We start from the raw sequence: 18,889 nt of genomic DNA, 5'->3' as shown, positions 1-18,889 counted from the left end.
TTTAAAATTGATGTAGTAGAGTTACACTTAACTGCGAACAAAGTAATCATAAAATCTCTGTATTAATCGGGATTGAACAACTAACCCTTGTATTGCAGATGCTACATCCTAACAAACTGAGCCACAGGCACATTCAAGTTTTGAATGTTTGTTTGCGTGAGTCCACTGAGTGACTGACGTGAATGGTAATACACTGTCCAATGCAGTCTTACAGTATCGATCACAATACAACTTTTACACACATGACACAAAAAATCCAATATGCTGGCTAGATGAAGCTGACTTTTCTGGATCAGGTTTAACATCAAATGAATGGCCAGTGTCCAGAAGGCTGACGTCTAGTCCAGATATAGTATCAAATGAATGGCCAGTGTCCAGAAGGCTGACATGTTGTCCTGTTCTAATATCAAATAAATCTTCAGTGTACAGAAGGCTGAAATGTTGTTCAGATATAGTATCAAATGAATGGCTGGTGTCCAAGGCTGACATTTAGTTCCTGTTTGTGTCCAGTCCTTGTCTTGTCATCTCTTGAAAGTGTGAGTACCCTGCCTGTTTGCTGCATTTTAACCCTTGTGCTGCCTTCGGGTCACATGACCCAAAGGTTCATAACGAACCATCGTTGTGTTTACCCAATTTTACCCAATACAAAAACAAATAAAAATAATTTTCTTTTAACCTTCGCAATGTGGGGGGTCTGAGACAGCCCACCGGTTAAAAGAAAATGCTTCACTTTGTTTTTGTATGCGGTAAAGTTGTCGCAATACAACGGTGGGTCACAATGACTGATGGGTCAGAATGACCCGAAGATAACACAAGGGTTAACTTGAATTGTGATAACCCCTTTCTCTCTCTGTGATGCTCTGAGATAGAACACTTAGACAACTTGTTTTGCAGAATAGAGTAGCCTAGCCTATTAGGATTAGAATCCCTGCAGTGAGAAAGATTCATGAGACACAAGACAAACAGATCGCACCTGAGACAATGCCGTGCCTTATCAAACAACAAACCTTCAACAAAATAGCTTCTTGAGGCAATAACAGAGCAAGCTGCAATAATTAAGGCCTACACTGTCCTGCATGGAAACAGACTGAATCTGAAGTAACAGTAAACTAAATAACTGATCCAGAGACCAAAAACGTCATCAGACCAAGGCAGGCTATATATAAAAGTAGCCTATATATTTCACCAACTGTGCCATTCATTGCCTTGTGTTTATGTTTGAGCAGCAGCTAAAGATTTGGATCTGTCATCTGCAATTACATTAGACAGTATGTTGATGGACTCTGCTCCAACAGTAACTGTATTTGAAGCGCCAGGTCTCATTTTGTGTCTCCATCCGACAGGATGTTCAGTAGCAGCATTGGAGACTAATGGACAGAGGATAATTGAGGCTCTGCCGGATAGGCTAACCATGAAGCTGATATGATGATGCTTTCCAGCTGTTGGACACATGACAACGTTAGAAACCATTATCTGACCAGCAGAGTTTTTTTATAGACAAGCACTGTCTTAATTGGCTATATTCGGGGCGCTATCAAGACTATTCATCTATGTACAGGCCTACAGTGTGAAAACAACGTTTTGGAAAACGTTCAGGCATGTTGGGAAATACATTAATATGCCTATAGCCTAATTCCTATGACTAAGCGCATAAGCCTATATCATCCTTACCTCAATAACTTGCCAAACTGCAAAGGTCCACGTACATATCTCACTGACGTCGTACAGTCTGCCCTACCCCCCCGCCCCCCCCCCCCCCGCCCCCACCCCCCCCCCCGCCCCCACCCCCCCCCCCCCCAGCCCCGCCCCCCCTTGTTCTTTTCCTTCTACTAATCCGGCTGAAACTTTCAATGCACATTGATTGGAATTGGCCTCACTAAATCAGCGGGTCGGGTAGGTTTACGTGCAATAATAACCTTGTCTACGTCAGTCTGTCTGATGGTCAGAGCTGCTGACTTTGAGATGAAACAACAGTGAAATTGGAAGTTGCGTGAGAACATCTGAATATAGTATTAGTCATGTGCTGCGTTTTTTTACTTTCCAAAAGGAAAGCCTCATTATTTACAACTGTAAGGTAGCATGAGCTTGTAAATAGAGGTGTTGCTCATAATATCCAGCTCATTATATGATATGGCCTCTGTTAATGAGCATCTTTATGATGCTGGTACAAACCCCCCGGAGCTCCCACCACCGCCAATAGCGGGGGAAGATATGTGTCCACTGTGTCTGTCATCAGTGTTTAATCGGCAACCGGTGGTGCTTTCACGTTCACCTTTGGTCTCTTCTGTCACCATCTTTATGACAAAGCTCTAACATAGACAACACACACGGGTGATTATAAATGTCAAGGTCTCTATTCGGTGTTTGTTTGTGCTCTTTGAAAGGCGGGAGGCGACCAATTGGGAGATAGATAACCCCTATAAAATAGGCTGTGTTAAAGGAAAATCTATTATGCAGCTGGCATATAGCAAAGTTCTTCAGATATATGAATAATTATATATTGTACCGTTTGTCATAAACGAATGAAGTCGCCAAATGCAACCATAGCTGCATCCACACCATGTTTGGTCTCTCGCATGGATTTGGCACTTGTGATGCATAGCCTAGATTAGGCCTTCTGTCAAGCCGCGTGTCTCAGCTCCCCCCGCTTGCTCACCCCTCTTCTTCCCCTGATCCTCCTTCCCGCCACCCCTCTTGCATATTCCTCTCAACTCCATCCCTCCCCTCTCAGTGAGGATATATAGGGAGGCGCCGACTACTGCATAGGTGAGATAAACTGCAACTCAGGTGAACCGCAGCAAGGAGGGTCGAGCGCACCAGACACCTAGCCTACTGAAACTCAAAGTCGGACAATTTAGACATGTACTCGAACAAGACCGAGGGGCCACGCAGAGGAAGGTCTTTTGATTCAATGAACACTTGTTATGAAGAGAAGCAACTAAATAATGAGGTGAGTTTTTGGCTTCCCATGCAATTTACTGTGCTATGGTTTACATGTATTTTTATTTTTACGCACAGGAGAGTTTGTGTTCCTTAACATTTGGATGTAGTCATATCCACCTTGTCCTCTAAACCCTGATCCTGGGTTAAGCCACCTAAATCTGGAAATGACTCACTCAGACAATATCAGGGCTGCTGAGGTCCAGCTCATATACCAGAAAATTACTTTAGGCTGAAAACCAAAAGCGATGTCAGGGACTCGAATCTCATGTAGGCTACAAGACGTTCGCTTTCACAAACTCCCATGGGGCTAAAGGATTCCATTCAAAGGGCCCAGACATACAGTATAATTAACAACAACAGATAAGTCATGAAGAGGCCCATGCCTATACGAAATAGACCAACAAGAATAGTATTCTATGGATTTATTTGCGTTCAATCGGATTATTTGTGACTATAATCCAGTGTTACTGAATTAAGGAGTGGATATCATTAGGGCTGCCTCTATTCCAAATGGGATTGCTTCTAAACTGTTTTTAAAGCAAGATAGGTCACCTGCCAACATTTAAATCACCATGATAATTTATCAATTGTCATGTATTTTCTTTTATTATATAACTTTGGAGTTTTTAAAGATGTAATAAACCTAGGTTAGCCTACTGCATTTGTTCCTCTGTGCATACTGCAGTAGTCTTCCTGCACACTGACTGCCAAGGTCAAACTGTCCTTTTGATTCCAGCAGTAGAAACAGAATATTTCTGGGATGTTTTTGTTGTATCATAGGTCAGGACACCTGGATTTAATACATTGGTTGTATTTAGACAAGGAAATGAATTGTCCATTTCCCCAATAGATGAACAAATGTACGTTCAATAAGATTGAGGAAAACAAGGACAACAAGACATTTGGAAGAGGACGGGCAGCCATCGTCTTCTCCCTCAAGAATGAAGTTGGTGGGCTGGTGAAGGCATTGAGACTTTTTCAAGTACGTTTTAGGCCTACTGACAGCTCAGAACATTCTAGATGATCTACAAGTCGAGGAGGATTGGGGACATTTTAGAAAAGGAAGGTTTATTAGACAAGCGGCGATTCATTTGATTTGTTTGTAACCCTTTCCATTATCGATCGTCGGCAGGAAAAGCATGTGAACCTGGTTCACATTGAATCCCGGAAATCGAAGCGGCGCAATTCGGACTTCGAAATCTTTGTCGATTGTGACAGTGGCCACGAGCAGCTGAAGGATCTCACCCAGCTCCTAAAGAAGCACACCAACATAGTGGAGATGGACCCCCCAGACACCTACTGCATACCAGAGGACGGTAAGCAGTCCCTTTTCTTATACCGTCCAGGGTATCTCTGCTTAATTGTTATAGAGACAGTGTCGAGTGACTGGATATTTAGGGGAGAGAGAGAGAGGGGAGGACATACACCAAAGGACCAGCCTACGTGGTCCGCACTCTTGACGGTGACCCACCGGGGAACCCCAAGAGTCTTTTCTAATAAAAACTGGAAGTTGCAGTACAGGAGCTTAGACAGTGACCTGTAGTAGCATCAGACAAACCAATAAACACCCAAATCTGCTGTTACCGTAACAAACAACAACATTAAGTAACCAGACATCAGATGATAGAACTCATTTGGATTCAAGTGTTTTCCTCCAATTCAAACAATAGAACCCTAAAAGAAAACCAATTTCTGTGCTTCAGATATGGCTGATGTCCCCTGGTTCCCCAAGAAGATCTCTGATCTGGATCTGTGTTCTAACCGGGTGTTGATGTATGGCTCGGACCTGGATGCTGACCACCCGGTACTGTACTTTCCATCTACTAACCCAAATTCCCAGCACAGAGAACTGCTCACTAAGTGTCACATTATGAAGGATCTCACGAGAATGTATTTTTTTCTCCTAAGGGTTTCAAAGATAATGTTTATCGCAAGAGGAGAAAACACTTTGCCGATCTTGCCATGAGCTACAAACAGTAAGTCAAGCTGAATTTAGTTTATTTTTTTAAATGTATGTTCTGAATTGATTTAAAAAAATCTACTTCCTCTTACAATCTCCCTCTCTTCATCTCTCTCCATCTCCCCCCTCTCTCAGTGGGGATCCCATTCCCCGTACAGAGTTCACACAGGAGGAGGTGAAGACTTGGGGAGTTGTGTTCAGAGAGCTCAACAAGCTGTACCCCAGCCATGCCTGTCGGGAGTACCTGAGGAACCTGCCCCTTCTCTCCCAGCACTGTGGCTGCAGGGAGGACAACATCCCTCAGCTGGAAGACGTGTCACGCTTCCTCCGGGGTGAGACAGGGGGCGCCACCACACTCAATCACACCTGCACACTCAATCACCCCTGCACGAACAATCAGCAAGAATACACTGCAAAGTCAGCGTTCCAGATCAGTCCGAAGTTATACAGAAAAAAGGAGGTCGTAGTTGTCATTCAGCCATTGAACAGCGGTGTGTGTGTGCGTGTGTGTGTGCACACGTGCGTGTTTTTCCTCAGAGCGCTCAGGCTTCACCATTCGTCCAGTGGCAGGATACCTGTCCCCAAGGGACTTCCTGGCTGGACTAGCCTTCCGAGTGTTCCACTGTACCCAGTATGTCCGCCACAGCTCTGACCCCCTCTACACCCCAGAGCCGTGAGTACACACACACACACAAATACAGTACACGCTCCTGATCCATGGTTACGCATCAACTTGGTATATATGTGTTGACGTGTGTGTGTGTTTCAGAGACACGTGTCATGAGTTGTTGGGTCACGTTCCTCTGCTGGCTGAGCCGAGCTTTGCTCAGTTCTCCCAGGAGATTGGTCTGGCCTCGCTGGGGGCTGCGGACGATGCCGTTCAGAAACTAGCCACGGTGAGTTCCGCTGCCTCACAAGCGCGTTAGCAAACAAGCACGCCAGAGCCCACAAACACTTTGTTCTGGCTTGATTGTCTGTGGTGATTGACAGTGTAGCTACTAGCTATGTGTGCATCGGTTGTGTTTAGCAGCGGGCTTGTTATGTTTTGCAGTGCTACTTCTTCACGGTGGAGTTCGGGCTGTGCAAGCAGGAGGGAAAGCTGCGAGCCTACGGAGCAGGCTTGCTGTCTTCCATCAGTGAGCTCAAGGTACGAACACGCTCCTCTCACAACTCTGGAGCTGAGACCGGTGGTTTCAATTCTTAATGAATTCAAACATATTTAAAAGTTGCAGTTATTATTTGGAAAATACTTGATAATATTTCCCCCCCCCCCCTTCCTCCCATAGCATGCACTCTCCGGGAATGCCATGGTCATGCCCTTTGACCCCAAGGTAACATGTAACCAGGAGTGCATCATCACCACGTTCCAGGATGTGTATTTTGTGTCCGAAAGCTTTGAGGAAGCCAAGGTGAAGATGAGGTCAGTGGCTTTACTTCTCTCAGGTACCCTGACCACTCTAATTCTGCCGTTCAAACTGGAGACATGTTGAACGGAACCATGCATGCCTCAGTCTTCTAGCGATAATGACCAATGGCGGGGATGGAAAAGTGCTATAGAAGGTATATTGCCGGGGGTAACCAGAGAGGGCTGTTGATGTGACGGGACTCCTGCTTTGTTCCAGGGAGTTTGCGAAGACCATCAAGCGTCCGTTCTCCGTGCGCTACAACCCGTACACCCAGAGCGTGGAGGTGCTGAGGGACGCCAGCAGCATCAACAACATGGTAGAGGATCTCCGGCATGAGCTGGACATTGTAGGAGACGCCCTCAACCGTCTCAACAAGCAGCTGGGAGTCTGAGCCCCACCCGTCCTCCACCCTCACTAGCACCTCCACCGCTGTGAGCCCCACCTGTCCTCCACCCTCACTAGCACCTCCACTGCTGTGAGCCCCACCTGTCCTCCACCCTCACTAGCACCTCCACTGCTGTGAGCCCCACCTGTCTACCACCCTCTCTAGCACCTCCACTGCTGTGAGCCCCACCTGTCTACCACCCTCTCTAGCACCTCCACTGCTGTGAGCCCCACCTGTCCTCCACCCTCTCTAGCACCTCCACTGCTGTGACCCCACCTGTCCAGCACCCTCACTAGCACCTCCACTGCTGTGACCCCACCTGTCCAGCACCCTCACTAGCACCTCCACCGCTGTGAGCCCCACCTGTCCTCCACCCTCACTAGCACCTCCACCGCTGTGAGCCCCACCTGTCCTCCACCCTCATTAGCACCTCCACTGCTGTGAGCCCCACCTGTCCTCCACCCTCACTAGCACCTCCACTGCTGTGAGCCCCACCTGTCCTCCACCCTCACTAGCACCTCCACTGCTGTGAGCCCCACCTGTCCTCCACCCTCACTAGCACCTCCACTGCTGTGAGCCCCACCTGTCCTCCACCCTCACTAGCACCTCCACTGCTGTGAGCCCCACCTGTCCTCCACCCTCACTAGCACCTCCACTGCTGTGAGCCCCACCTGTCCAGCACCCTCACTAGCACCTCCACCGCTGTGAGCCCCACCTGTCCTCCATCCTCACTAGCACCTCCACCGCTGTGAGCCCCACCTGTCCTCCATCCTCACTAGCACCTCCACCGCTGTGAGCCCCACCTGTCCTCCACCCTCATTAGCACCTCCACTGCTGTGAGCCCCACCTGTCCTCCACCCTCACTAGCACCTCCACTGCTGTGAGCCCCACCTGTCTACCACCCTCACTAGCACCTCCACTGCTGTGAGCCCCACCTGTCTACCACCCTCACTAGCACCTCCACTGCTGTGAGCCCCACCTGTCTACCACCCTCACTAGCACCTCCACCGCTGCACCTCACCTCTTTTCATCCTCCACCTCTCCAAAAACGAGTGAATCCATTCAGAAGGAGAATTGATTTCAAAATGGTAGATGTCATTGTTAGCCGATTCTTATCGTTTCTGACTCTTATATGGGAAGGCTTCATATAAACATACTCAAAAGCTTACGTAGTATGACACCATGTTATACTTGACCTGATGGGGCATCATGTATGCCTGGTCATATTTGTATTGATACAAATGGCCACTGAAATAAAGAACTTATATGAAGCAACAAGCATGAAAGTCACCACATATATACACTACAGTTTTAGATTCCTCTATATATTTTCATATTAGCACCAAATAACACTTAATACCTTTCGAAATATTTCAGGAAGTTATTCATTAATCTTTGTGTGTTGTCATATGTCAAATTATTAGGCTAGAATGTCACCCTTATTAATCTTTCTTTAGACATTGGTTGTCTTAATTTATAATCATTCTCTTGGTTGGACATTTTGATATGTTGGGTTCTTTTTTTGTAATAAAAAGATGTATAATTGCAACAGTTGTCTTGCATCAATCAACCAGCACAAGCGTTACAACAATATCACTGGAAACTATTGACAGTGTACCTGAATGTGTCTGATTACATTTTAAGAGGTATCCATTGGCAAAAGGGGTTAGGTTTTGTGTGTTGGTCTGGGAGAACAGGTATTATAACTAAGGGTTGACACAACACAGATTTGAACAGAAGAGTGCAGTGTTGCACAGGTACAGGTCTAGCATGCAGTTTAACCTCCTTGGTAAAGGCTGGGAGACTTTATGTGTGCGTGTGTGTGTGTATGTATGTGTGCTGGAGGGAGATGGATAGGGTGTTTGTAGGATCACTAGGCTGTCGGCTGGCTGCCTGCAGGTCAATAACAGTGATGGATGGGACAGCTGCTCTTAGGAGCTGCAAATGTGTTCACATGTATGATGCCACATTTTCCATGGAGATCACGAGCCACATAAAAATGCTCATAGGAAGCCCACCCTAAAGCTGATGTATGTGACACTGTCCCAGTCAGCCGATGACGTGACGAGGTGCATGACATTAACCAACGAGGCAAGGGTTTCCTGTGCATCTTGTGAAAAGTGTAGCTTTGCCTAGTCAATGTGCCAGATGGGCTGCGTCCATGGTTGCTTAGAACTAATGGCTCTGTACTGTCTCCTGCGCTCCATTAATCTCATAATTATTAGTTCCCTCTCACACCGCAGACTCAGACAAAGTGCTTACTGAGGGGGGGGGGGGGGGGACTTTCTCTCCACCCTCCTTTATCTCTGCCTCTCCATCTTCATCTACTCTCCCTTTCTCCTCCTCTGTCTTTATCACTGCCAGCTGGCCCTGGGTCGAAAAGTGGTTGTTAAGTTATTATTGTTCAATATTCATTACATTCTACATTTAGTCATTTAGCAGACGCTCTTATCCAGAGCGACTTACAGTAAGTACAGGGACATTCCCCCCAAAGCAAGTAGGGTGAAGTGCCTTGCCCAAGGACACAACGTCATTTGGCACGGCTGGGAATCGAACTGGCAACCTTCAGTTGCCAGTTCGTGAGACTCCCTCACCGCTCAGCCATCTGACTCTCCTATAATATATTCATATTTTCTCCTGGGACTGGATGGATAAGACTAAGTGGCCTTAATGTGAGGCCTCCAAAACCACAGCTTGTAAACAAACGCATTAACTTCCTCAGAGCATGTGCACACGTCTACAATACAATACATATAAAGTACATTTAAATACCACTGGAATCACAGAGAGGACATTTTACCATGAAATGGCTTCCTGGAATCTGTTCATTGAACAACTAGTGCTAAAGTCGAATCAGCCTATTTCTGTTCCAAGCAGAGTCAGGCCAGTCAAAGGTTTTGCTGGGTGGCCTTTGTTCCTCCTTTGTTCCTCCACTCCAGCACCCTCTTTCGGTGGCTGTGGTTCTCAAATCCCACTTCTCCTCAAAACTGGGAATACAGCTGTGAAACTGACTTTAGGTGCAGAAATATTTTCCAATCCTGCTGTTTCCTCCTCTCTTCTTTATCTTCCAAGCCCCCCCCCCCTACCCCCCCCCCCCCTCCTCCTTCCCCTTTCTTTTCCCTGGTCTCACATGATTTCCTTCCTCTCCTCCCTCCTTAGTTTGCCACTCCTCTAGACTGGACCAGTTTGTCTGTGAGCAGGCTGACGTTCTAAGGCAGTTTATTTACAGAAGGCATTGCGTGCAGATTACTCTTGTGGTTGTCCTGTACACCAGACTGTGAAATAAAAAGTAGTTCTTTGCCAAAGAGTTAGTAAGACACAGAACGGAAGAGGGGAGGTGGAAATAGACAGATGGAGAGTTAGAAAGAGACATGGAAAGAAAGAAAAGTGGTGTACATGAAGGGATGAGGAAAAATTGCTGCCCTTGAGAGATGATCATGCTTATGTTGCCATGGTAGCAAGCCCTGTTAGGTAACTAGGTTGTCATGGTGCTTACTCCTGCCAGAGCTAAAGACCTGGCTTATTCACCAGAAACACACCCGCACGCACACAATCTTGCTGAAATCCTTGTTGCTCTAACAGTGAGTCAGTATTTGTAGGTGAGCATGTGTGACACTGAGGGGGAGTTCCATTCTTTTCAGGTCCATTTCAGGTCCAGTCTTCTGAGTAGGGGTACACTACAGAATGCTGCCAGAATGGCCTGTTTGATTGTGTTTCCATCACATGAGAGGACAGCGTGAGCACCTACAAAGGCTGCCTGTCAGACCGTACGTGCTACAAAATGCTGCATTTTAAAAAGAGTTCAATAAATGTACCAGTTATGTGAATTTAGCAGATGGTTACCATGGGAACAAGACCACCGTTGAGAAAGAGAGAGAGCTAAAGAGAGGAAGAGAGAGAGATTTGGAAAAATAGAGAGGTGCAGGGAATGAGAGAGACACACACACCAACAACAATCAATAACAGAATCATGGGAAATTAAGTTGTTACATTTTATTTAATTTGTCTCTTTTTCTTGTGGTCGTCTTATCCAAATGTCATAAAAAGCTGTTGATCAGCTAGGAATGAAATCGCTGTAAGAAAAGTTTGGCAAGCAGGGCACAATCAATCGACATGTTTTTTCTTTTCTTTTCTTCCTACATCCAGTCACTCATGCTGCTCTTTTATGGTGGACCGTCCCTTTAAATGTCACGCTCAAACCTAACCCCCAAACAGCCTCATCTCCTCCACTCACCTCCACCTTCCCTCCAACCTAATAAACCTTCCAGTCCATCTATACCTTAAACTCCTCTCTCCATCCGCTCCACTAGTTATCTGGCCTCCTGGTCAAATGGGGATATCTCTCGTGATTAGAATAGTGTCTTTTACACTGACACTTTAGACATGGATATGAATATATAAATGGTCCTAACTAGGCTATCAGTTCAAGTTATCTTTATGGAGACATATTGTCCTGCTCAGATGAATGTTCCCACATGCTGTTCAGTGTAGACGTTGCTCATGATCCCTAAAACTTCCTCCTGTGGTCCCAGTCGATGCTGGTTGGCATACAGAGTACAGGCAGTGTCTACGTGTTTTCCATCCATAGACATAGAACAGAACACTAACAACACACAGGTTAGTAGTGTTACTGACATCTCTATGGTTTCTCCTATAATTTTCAAAGTGTAGAAGTTGTGATGGCCAGAGTAAGAGGCCTTTGGCAAATCAACTATCAAGCTGACAAATCCTCTCTCTGTCAGCAGACGCTGAGTCCATGCATAGTCTCACCCCCAAACTAGTAGTCTCTTCTTTTCTTAGTGTGTTGGTGTAACTGTGATATGAGAGACACTCAGTAAAACTACAGATGCAGTAAAAACAATTACAAAACATCAGCAGTGGCAGCTAATAAAGTCAACGGAATGTGTCAAGTAATACAGGTGCAGCAAAAAAGGCAACATATCTTGCATGACAAAACTAGTCTTGCAACCGAAAGTAGCAGAGGAGGAAGACTGGCAGGTGCAGTGGAGGGCAGGGAAAGGAGAGGGCAGGGGGAGGGGAGGGAGAGGAGAGAGGGGGAGAGGGAAGGGAGAGGAGAGAGGGGGAGAGGGAAGGGAAAGGAGAGGGCAGGGGGAGGGGAGGGAGAGGAGAGAGGGGGAGAGGGAAGGGAGAGGAGAGAGGGGGAGAGGGCAGGGGGAGGGGAGGGGAGGGAGAGAAGAGAGGGGGAGAGGGGAGGGGAGGGAGAGGAGATAGGGGGAGAGGGCAGGGGGATGGGAGGGAGAGGAGAGAAGAGAGGGGGAGAGGGGAGGGGAGGGAGAGGAGAGAGGGGGAGAGGGCAGGGGGAGGGGAGGGGAGGGAGAGAAGAGAGGGGGAGAGGGGAGGGGAGGGAGAGGAGATAGGGGGAGAGGGCAGGGGGATGGGAGGGAGAGGAGAGAGGGGGAGAGGGAAGGGAGAGGAGAGAGGAGGAGAAGGCAGGGAGAGGGCACGGGAAGGGAGAGTAGAGAGTCACGGTCAGAATAAGGGACAGGGGAGGAAAGGCAAAGACAGCAGTACAGGCAAGAAGCAAAGAGAAGTATAGGGGGATGGGTTAGGGTTAAGAGGTAGGAGAGGGCAGGTTGTGTCCAGTACACAGGGTAGTGGGGACTCCATGGTTCATAACACACACTGAATGTGTGTCGGAAGTGCATTTGTCCGGTCTGGGTCGGCCGGAGCGACGAGACGCTGTACACAGGGAGAAAAGAGACATGGCTGTTATCCTTCAGCAGACTACAGATGGCGAAACAAAAACGTAAACAATAAAGAAAAAGATAGTACGAAAATGTTCTTAATTTTGGATTCTACCTTCAGGAGGGTTGTGGCCTGTCCATGGTAAACCAGGAAGTTTACCATGCCTCACTCATGCTAGGCCGATGCACCGTACCCCTGCGTGTGTGTGTGTGTGTATGCGTGCATGCGTGTGTATAAAAAGTGTCTTACGAGTCAGAGCAAACCATGCGTTTATCTCACGTTCCCATTAGCTGAGGATGAAGGTCTAGTTATCAACATCATCATCAAAATCATCATCATCATCATCATGCGGTGTATTCAGCCATGCTGGGGTGTTCTGGTTTCACGAGGTCTGCTCTCCTCTCTCCTGGCCTGGTCTCCAGCATCCAGCTGACCTCTTGCAGCTGACTCCCATAAGGCCACAGGGGAAACACATTCACATCCACACAGGCCAATCAAATACAAACTCCCTGTAAAAGGCTTCATACAAAAATTTATTTCATGCTAAGTTGTGGTCTTGCACTCTTTTTTTGTCTATTGATTTCATGTTGCATAACGCTGTGCATGCAGTTTGGGTTCCGTCAAGTTTCAAACAGCATACAGTGCTCGTAAGTTTTTCAAATGTACACGGAGTTCCTGCAGCTTTCCGAGTTCCCAGCTCAGTGTTGTGAGAAGCAAAGATGTGTACACACCTACCCCTGTGCTAAACCATCAGCGCTCTCATTTTTATATATTTTTTTGTAATTTTCTTTCAAAAATAACACTGTTAAAAGTATTTCTTATTTTGACAGTAACAATGAGAACTATCATCATTTCCATAAATAATCTTTTGTAAACATCTAATAAAGATCAACAAAAAAATAGATGACTCCATTAAGCCCAGATACGATCCAGGATCACAAGCATGCCAACAGAGACAAGATTTGGACCAATTAGAGAGCTGCTAAAACACCCCCTCCCACCTGTAAGTCTCTGATCCAGGAATATGATTGGTGGTCAACGTGACCTGAGCTGCCAAGGTCAAGAACTCAACCATGAGAAAGAGAGAGAGAAAAAAAAAGGTTTGCTAAAGAAAAGCACACTGTCATTCAACACCTTATTGTTTGGCTACATAAATAGTATGCAAAGGTGTGGAACCTTTAGAAGAAAGGAGAATCCCCACAGAAATAGAACAGTTAGGACGTTATCGTTTCATAGTCCACCATGCAACTCATGCTAAAGGAACACACGGACATATTTCACTGAAGACAAGGTGCCATCACTCATGTCTCTAGCAGTCATGGATCGCCTCCCCCTCCCCCCTTTCCCCCCCTCCTGATAGATTACATTCCACCATTGTCAGGCTGGCCCTTGGAATCCTCCACTCCGCCCTTCCAGTCAGAGGGGAAAAAAAGTCCCTACAGCGATAACAGCAGGAATGCCATCTTCAATCCTGATCTTCCTCCATGCCGGAGAAGAATCCCCCAGAGAGTGAAAGAGCTCTCTGTTTCTTTACCTCCACCTCTCCCTTGGTTTGTGCCCTGTCATCCCTCCATCTGTGGGGATCAACAGCGCTGGAGAGGAGAGAACACCACAGGCCAGGTTTTGTCCCAGTCTCACTGTGCACTGCGCCCCCCTCAGGTCACTCTGAGAACTTCCGCCTGCATGTATTTAACTAGGACAGTCTCCTCTGTCCAGGGATCTGTGGTAGAGAGGGAGCTCAGGATCAGCCAGCAGCCAGCAGGACAGACGGACAGAGACAATAGGAGCTCAGACGGTGGAGGGGGAAAAAAAGAAACTCTCTCACTGTGATCCGCAAAGAGAGGAGGGAACGAGAGACAGATGTGTAAAGAGGGAAGGAAAAAGGAAGAGACAAAATCTCACAGTGGACAGTGAGGGAAGAAAGAAAGAAAGAAAGAAAAAAACGTTTTGGGTCCAGCTGGCTGCCAGAGAGATAGAGAGGCGGAGAGAGAGAGAGAGAGAGAGAGAGAGAGAGAGAGAGAGAGAGAGAGAGAGAGAGAGAGAGAGAGAGAGAGAGAGAGAGAGAGGACAGAGAAGAAGGCGAAGCAACGACAGAGTAGAGAAAAAGAGAGAGAAAGTGAGAGCGAGGGCGAAGTAGAGATCGACTGATCAAAGGACACGTGTCGCACAAGAAAAATTGCAGGAGCCACTGGGCTCCTCGTCGCCCTTCCTGTCGGGAAGGTGTGCAGTGGGAGTGCCGCAGGAGTCCTCTGGTCTGCATGTTCAGGGAGGGCTGTCCAAACAGTAAGGCTGGCTAAACTCGACAGTCACTAAGAATTCACGAGTGATCCGCGTGACTTGATGTCTGCCCCTTTGGAATGACTCACACCACAGAAGACCACCACAGTTAAAGCAACAGAAAGCACCACAATAGACTACATGAGACCACCACACTGGAACACACTACACTACATCAGACCACATCAGACCACCACTGAAGTTCACGGCAGTGAAGCAAAGTTCAGAAGACCACAGGAGCTGAGCAGGAAATGGACCCACAAAGACACGGGCAAAGATGTCGAAAGGTAGGCGGGTCAACAGATACACTAGGCAGGTGGATAGGGTCACGGAGACACGTAAGCAGATAGACAAGCCGGGTGGACAGATAAGACAGGCGGGCCGAGAGTCAAGTGTCATCGTACCATCCACGTCGTCATCGCGCGGTGCAACCTCAAAGCCAAAGTGACATGCCGTCTGTGCTTACGCAAGCTCCGGCATATAGCATGCAACTCCCTCCCCCTGCCCCCCCCTGCCCCCCCTCCCCACATGCGTGAGGAGACCGGCACGACACATGCCTGCACGGAGCACCCAGCAGCACAGGATGAGATGACATAGACATTACAGACCCGCACCTGCACACGCACACACACACCACAAACGCACATACACGATACATGTGCACAGGTATAACATATATATATATAGATGTGATATTTCAGCATGTCAGGGTGCCGCTGTGTTGTGTGTCTGTGACCGTCTGGTCGAGGCTAAGGGCAGACACGGCTGCAGTGGTCAGTCTTCTGACCCCACTCTACTCTCCTCTGCTCTACTGTACGCTACGACTATCGTTATCTTCTCAGTTCTATTCAACTGTAGTCTTCTGTACTATTTTATGATGCTGTCATGCTATGAAGGTGTGAGGGGGGGGTCGTGGTTGAGGAGCTCTCTGATTGGTGGATGGATTGTCTCAGGGCATCAGGTTGTGGGCGTGGCTAGGCCGTCCGCCCAGCCTAGCTGCAGCAGAGGGTAACCCTGGCAACCTTGGCCTGTTGACTCCGACCGCCCTACCGGCCAATCACGTACATGGATGAGAAACAAACAAATAAGACGATGGATGAAGAAAAACAAGGAAAAACAAACAAACAACAAAGAAAAACAGAAAAAAGGAAAGTTAAGTCTGGCCTCGGGGGAGGGGTGGAGGGGGAGAGGGGGGGGGGGCAGTGTGCCTGTCAAAGACTGACAACAAATCCAATGGAGGGAGGGGGGAGGGAGCTTAGATGGAGGGTTTTATTGAGGGTAAACGTAACCTTCTGATGGATTAAAAACGTGCCAGGAGAACAAAAAGCAAGGATTTGTTTTTGACCGCATACTTTTAACAAAAGCATTTAACATGAGATCAATAAAAACAAGACTAACTTAAATAAGGGTTTAGCTCTCCAGTCAGGACAGTGAAAAAAAGAGAGTAGAAAAAGGAAGACAGAGAAAAAGATGGAGTTCAACATCTAAAAAGAGTGTTGGAAGAAGATAGGGGGATGATTTTACTGTGGACTGCATATGGTACATGTGGAGTACGTTGCGTGGGTACCTGGGTGTGTGTGTGTGTGTGTGTGTACGATTGCGTGTAGTATAACGTACCCTTCCTCCCTCTCGCCCCTGACAGTCCAGGTCTCCCGCCCATGGCCAACAGGAAGCATGTTTGGTCCCGGTCGGAGGCGGGGCTAAACACCTGGCCGTCCTCAGGTGACATCACCTGGTCGATGTGGGGACAGTCCTCATTGGCCAGTGCTGCCTTGGCAGCCTCCCCGTTCACTTTGGGATCTGGAACAAGGACATACACATGACACATGGGTCACCATCACCATAACAAGAGGTTGAAGGAGGACAGAGTGACTTAAAACAAGTGCTGTCTCTATGGCATGACCTGCCACATAGACCTGCCTAAACTCCCCAACAATCAGAAACGACACATTCCCAGCATGCAAAGCAGTCATCAATAAACTAGTATGGGTAGCGTTTTTAGCCACCGCCTGCATTCTCCAGCAAGTTTCAAGTATGTGTTTTTGAGTTTGCGAGTGTATGAATTTGTGTGTCTCTGTGTGTGTGCTTGTGTGTGTGTGTGTGTGTGCGCGCGCGCGCGTGTGTGTGTGTGTGTGTGTGTGTATATGTATGTATGTGTGTGTGTGTATGTGTGTGTGGTACGCTAGTATGCTTCATTACATCAGCTACTCAAGGGAGCAGCTTTTTTGTGAGAAGTGCTTTACAAGTTATGCAACCTTTCCTCTGCAAGCAGAGGTTGTCTGTGTGACTCAGGTTTTCAGATGACGGGGCTGTGAGGTGAGAGCTGTGGATCAGGTACAGATGTACTGTGTGTGAGCTTCAGTTGCCCGATCAGGAGAAGTTGTTTAAAGTCTGCAGAGGCCCCATCTATTGTGCATTGCCTGGAAACTGTCGTCATGGTAACAGGCGCTGGCACGGAATAAAAGACTGGGAGAGGATGAATAAAGGCTTTAGGTACGCAAGGGTCCAACCTCTGGCGACATCTTTTATTGGTCAATATCTCTGAGGTCATCCTACAACATGACTGAACCTCGTGAAGCTGGATAGTACATGCAATGGATTGTGGACGCCAGTATGCAGACAGATTCAGAGACAGAAAGAGCTGGAGAGAGACGGGTCTCACCTATCCTGTTGACTTCTTGGACTTCCTGCGCGGCCTGAGGGCACGTGTCGTTGTACGAGGCGTGTTGCGGGATGGAGTCGATGCGTGTGACGTGGGGAGGGCAGGTTTCACTGTGCGGGGCGTGCTGGGAACACGTGTCGCTGTGCAAGCTCGGGCGTGGAGAGTTGAGCCCGAGCGACAGTAGTTGGGGGAGCCGGGCTGGGGCGCTCGAGGGATGTGTTTGTTCTTCTTCTTTGCAGCTTCTGCTTGGCCATGGCCAGGGAGTAGTACATGCCGAAGTTGTTGACGATGACGGGCACGGGCATGGCGATGGTCAACACGCCCGACAGGGCGCACAGCGCGCCCACCAGCATGCCCGACCACGTCTGGGGGTACATGTCGCCGTAGCCCAGCGTCGTCATGGTGACCACCGCCCACCAGAAGCCGATGGGGATGTTCTTGAAATGCGTGTGATCGCTGGCACGGGGGTCGTTGGGCGAGGCTCCGATGCGCTCGGCGTAGTAGATCATGGTGGCGAAGATGAGCACGCCCAGGGCGAGGAAGATGATGAGGAGGAGGAACTCGTTGGTGCTGGCGCGCAGCGTGTGGCCGAGAACGCGGAGCCCACGAAGTGACGGGTCAGCTTGAAGATGCGCAGGATCCGGACGAAGCGCACCACCCGGAGGAAGCCCAGGACGTCCTTGGCCGCCTTGGACGACAGGCCGCTCAGCCCCACCTCCAGGTAGAAGGGCAGGATGGCCACAAAGTCGATGATGTTCAGGGTGTTCCTCACAAACTCCAGCTTGTTGGGACAGAAGGTGATCCTCATGAGGAACTCGAAGGTGAACCACATCACGCAGACGCCCTCGATGTACGTGAGGTAGACCACCGTCTCCGTCTCCTGGTACACACGGGTGCTGTTGTCCACGGGGTCGATGTCCGTGTAGTTGACGATGGGGTTGAAGGCCTCGTGGGTCTCCAGGCAGAACGTTGTGATGGAGACCACGATGAAGAAGAGAGAGGCAAAGGCCACCCGCTGTCGGGGAGGAGAAAAAGAGAGCGCGGGATAAGTGAAAGGGATAAGGGAACAGAGGAAAGAGAGAGAGAGAGAGAGTTTAGGATGTGGTGATGCTGGATGGTAGGCACTCAAGTGTGCTCGACTGAAGAGCATCTGATTTCACGCTGAACTTCTGGGAAAGGGCTACGCTACAACTCAGGCAATTAGAGGGGCATTAGAACACTGTGTTTGTGTGTATGTGTGGTTGAGTGTGTGTGTGTGTGTGTGTGTGTTTGTGTGTGTGGAGCAGGTTCCTAATAAAGGCTGACAGTAGAGTCTTGTTTACACAGTGGCATCAAATAGGCAGACTGGAATGAACCTGACAAGCATGAAACTCACCACTGAAAAACACTCTCACTCTCTGGCCTCCCAGATACACAGGAGAGGAGGATTGATGGGCGATGAACATGTTTGAAAGCTAACTCTTCAACATGCCTCCAGATAGGTCCTCCTACCAACCCATATTCAAGCACTTCATGTTATTTTTGAACATCTAGAGATGCCCTATATTGGC

At 48.2% G+C, this 18,889-nt stretch overlaps 1 protein-coding gene and 1 pseudogene across 1 annotated transcript; one reads left to right on the top strand and one right to left on the bottom strand.

Moving 5' to 3' along the window:
• The first annotated feature begins 2,527 nt into the window (after positions 1 to 2,527).
• Positions 2,528 to 6,920, top strand: LOC134027827 (tryptophan 5-hydroxylase 1-like). Its single transcript, XM_062470987.1, has 11 exons — positions 2,528 to 2,950; positions 3,794 to 3,925; positions 4,076 to 4,259; positions 4,647 to 4,747; positions 4,852 to 4,919; positions 5,039 to 5,235; positions 5,441 to 5,576; positions 5,673 to 5,799; positions 5,955 to 6,050; positions 6,190 to 6,323; positions 6,526 to 6,920. The coding sequence occupies exons 1-11, from the start codon at positions 2,861 to 2,863 to the stop codon at positions 6,698 to 6,700; spliced, it is 1,440 nt and encodes a 479-aa protein (XP_062326971.1). The 5' UTR covers positions 2,528 to 2,860; the 3' UTR covers positions 6,701 to 6,920.
• Positions 6,921 to 12,077: 5,157 nt separating this feature from the next.
• Positions 12,078 to 18,784, bottom strand: LOC134028334 (potassium voltage-gated channel subfamily C member 1-like; annotated as a pseudogene).
• Positions 18,785 to 18,889: the final 105 nt, after the last annotated feature.

Source organism: Osmerus eperlanus, chromosome 10 (genome assembly GCF_963692335.1).
Source record: "Osmerus eperlanus chromosome 10, fOsmEpe2.1, whole genome shotgun sequence".
In the NCBI taxonomy this organism is placed as follows: domain Eukaryota; kingdom Metazoa; phylum Chordata; class Actinopteri; order Osmeriformes; family Osmeridae; genus Osmerus; species Osmerus eperlanus.
Note: the sequence above shows the minus strand (reverse complement) of the source record. Positions and strands in the feature narration are given on the sequence as shown.

Coding starts and splice junctions, on each gene's coding strand:
- LOC134027827 (XM_062470987.1), top strand. CDS start 2,861: ATGTACTCGAACAAGACCGAGGGGCCACGCAGAGGAAGGTCTTTTGAT. Junction 3,926..4,075: donor AGGCATTGAGACTTTTTCAA/GTACGTTTTAGG, acceptor GATCGTCGGCAG/GAAAAGCATGTGAACCTGGT. Junction 5,577..5,672: donor CCCCTCTACACCCCAGAGCC/GTGAGTACACAC, acceptor TGTGTGTTTCAG/AGACACGTGTCATGAGTTGT.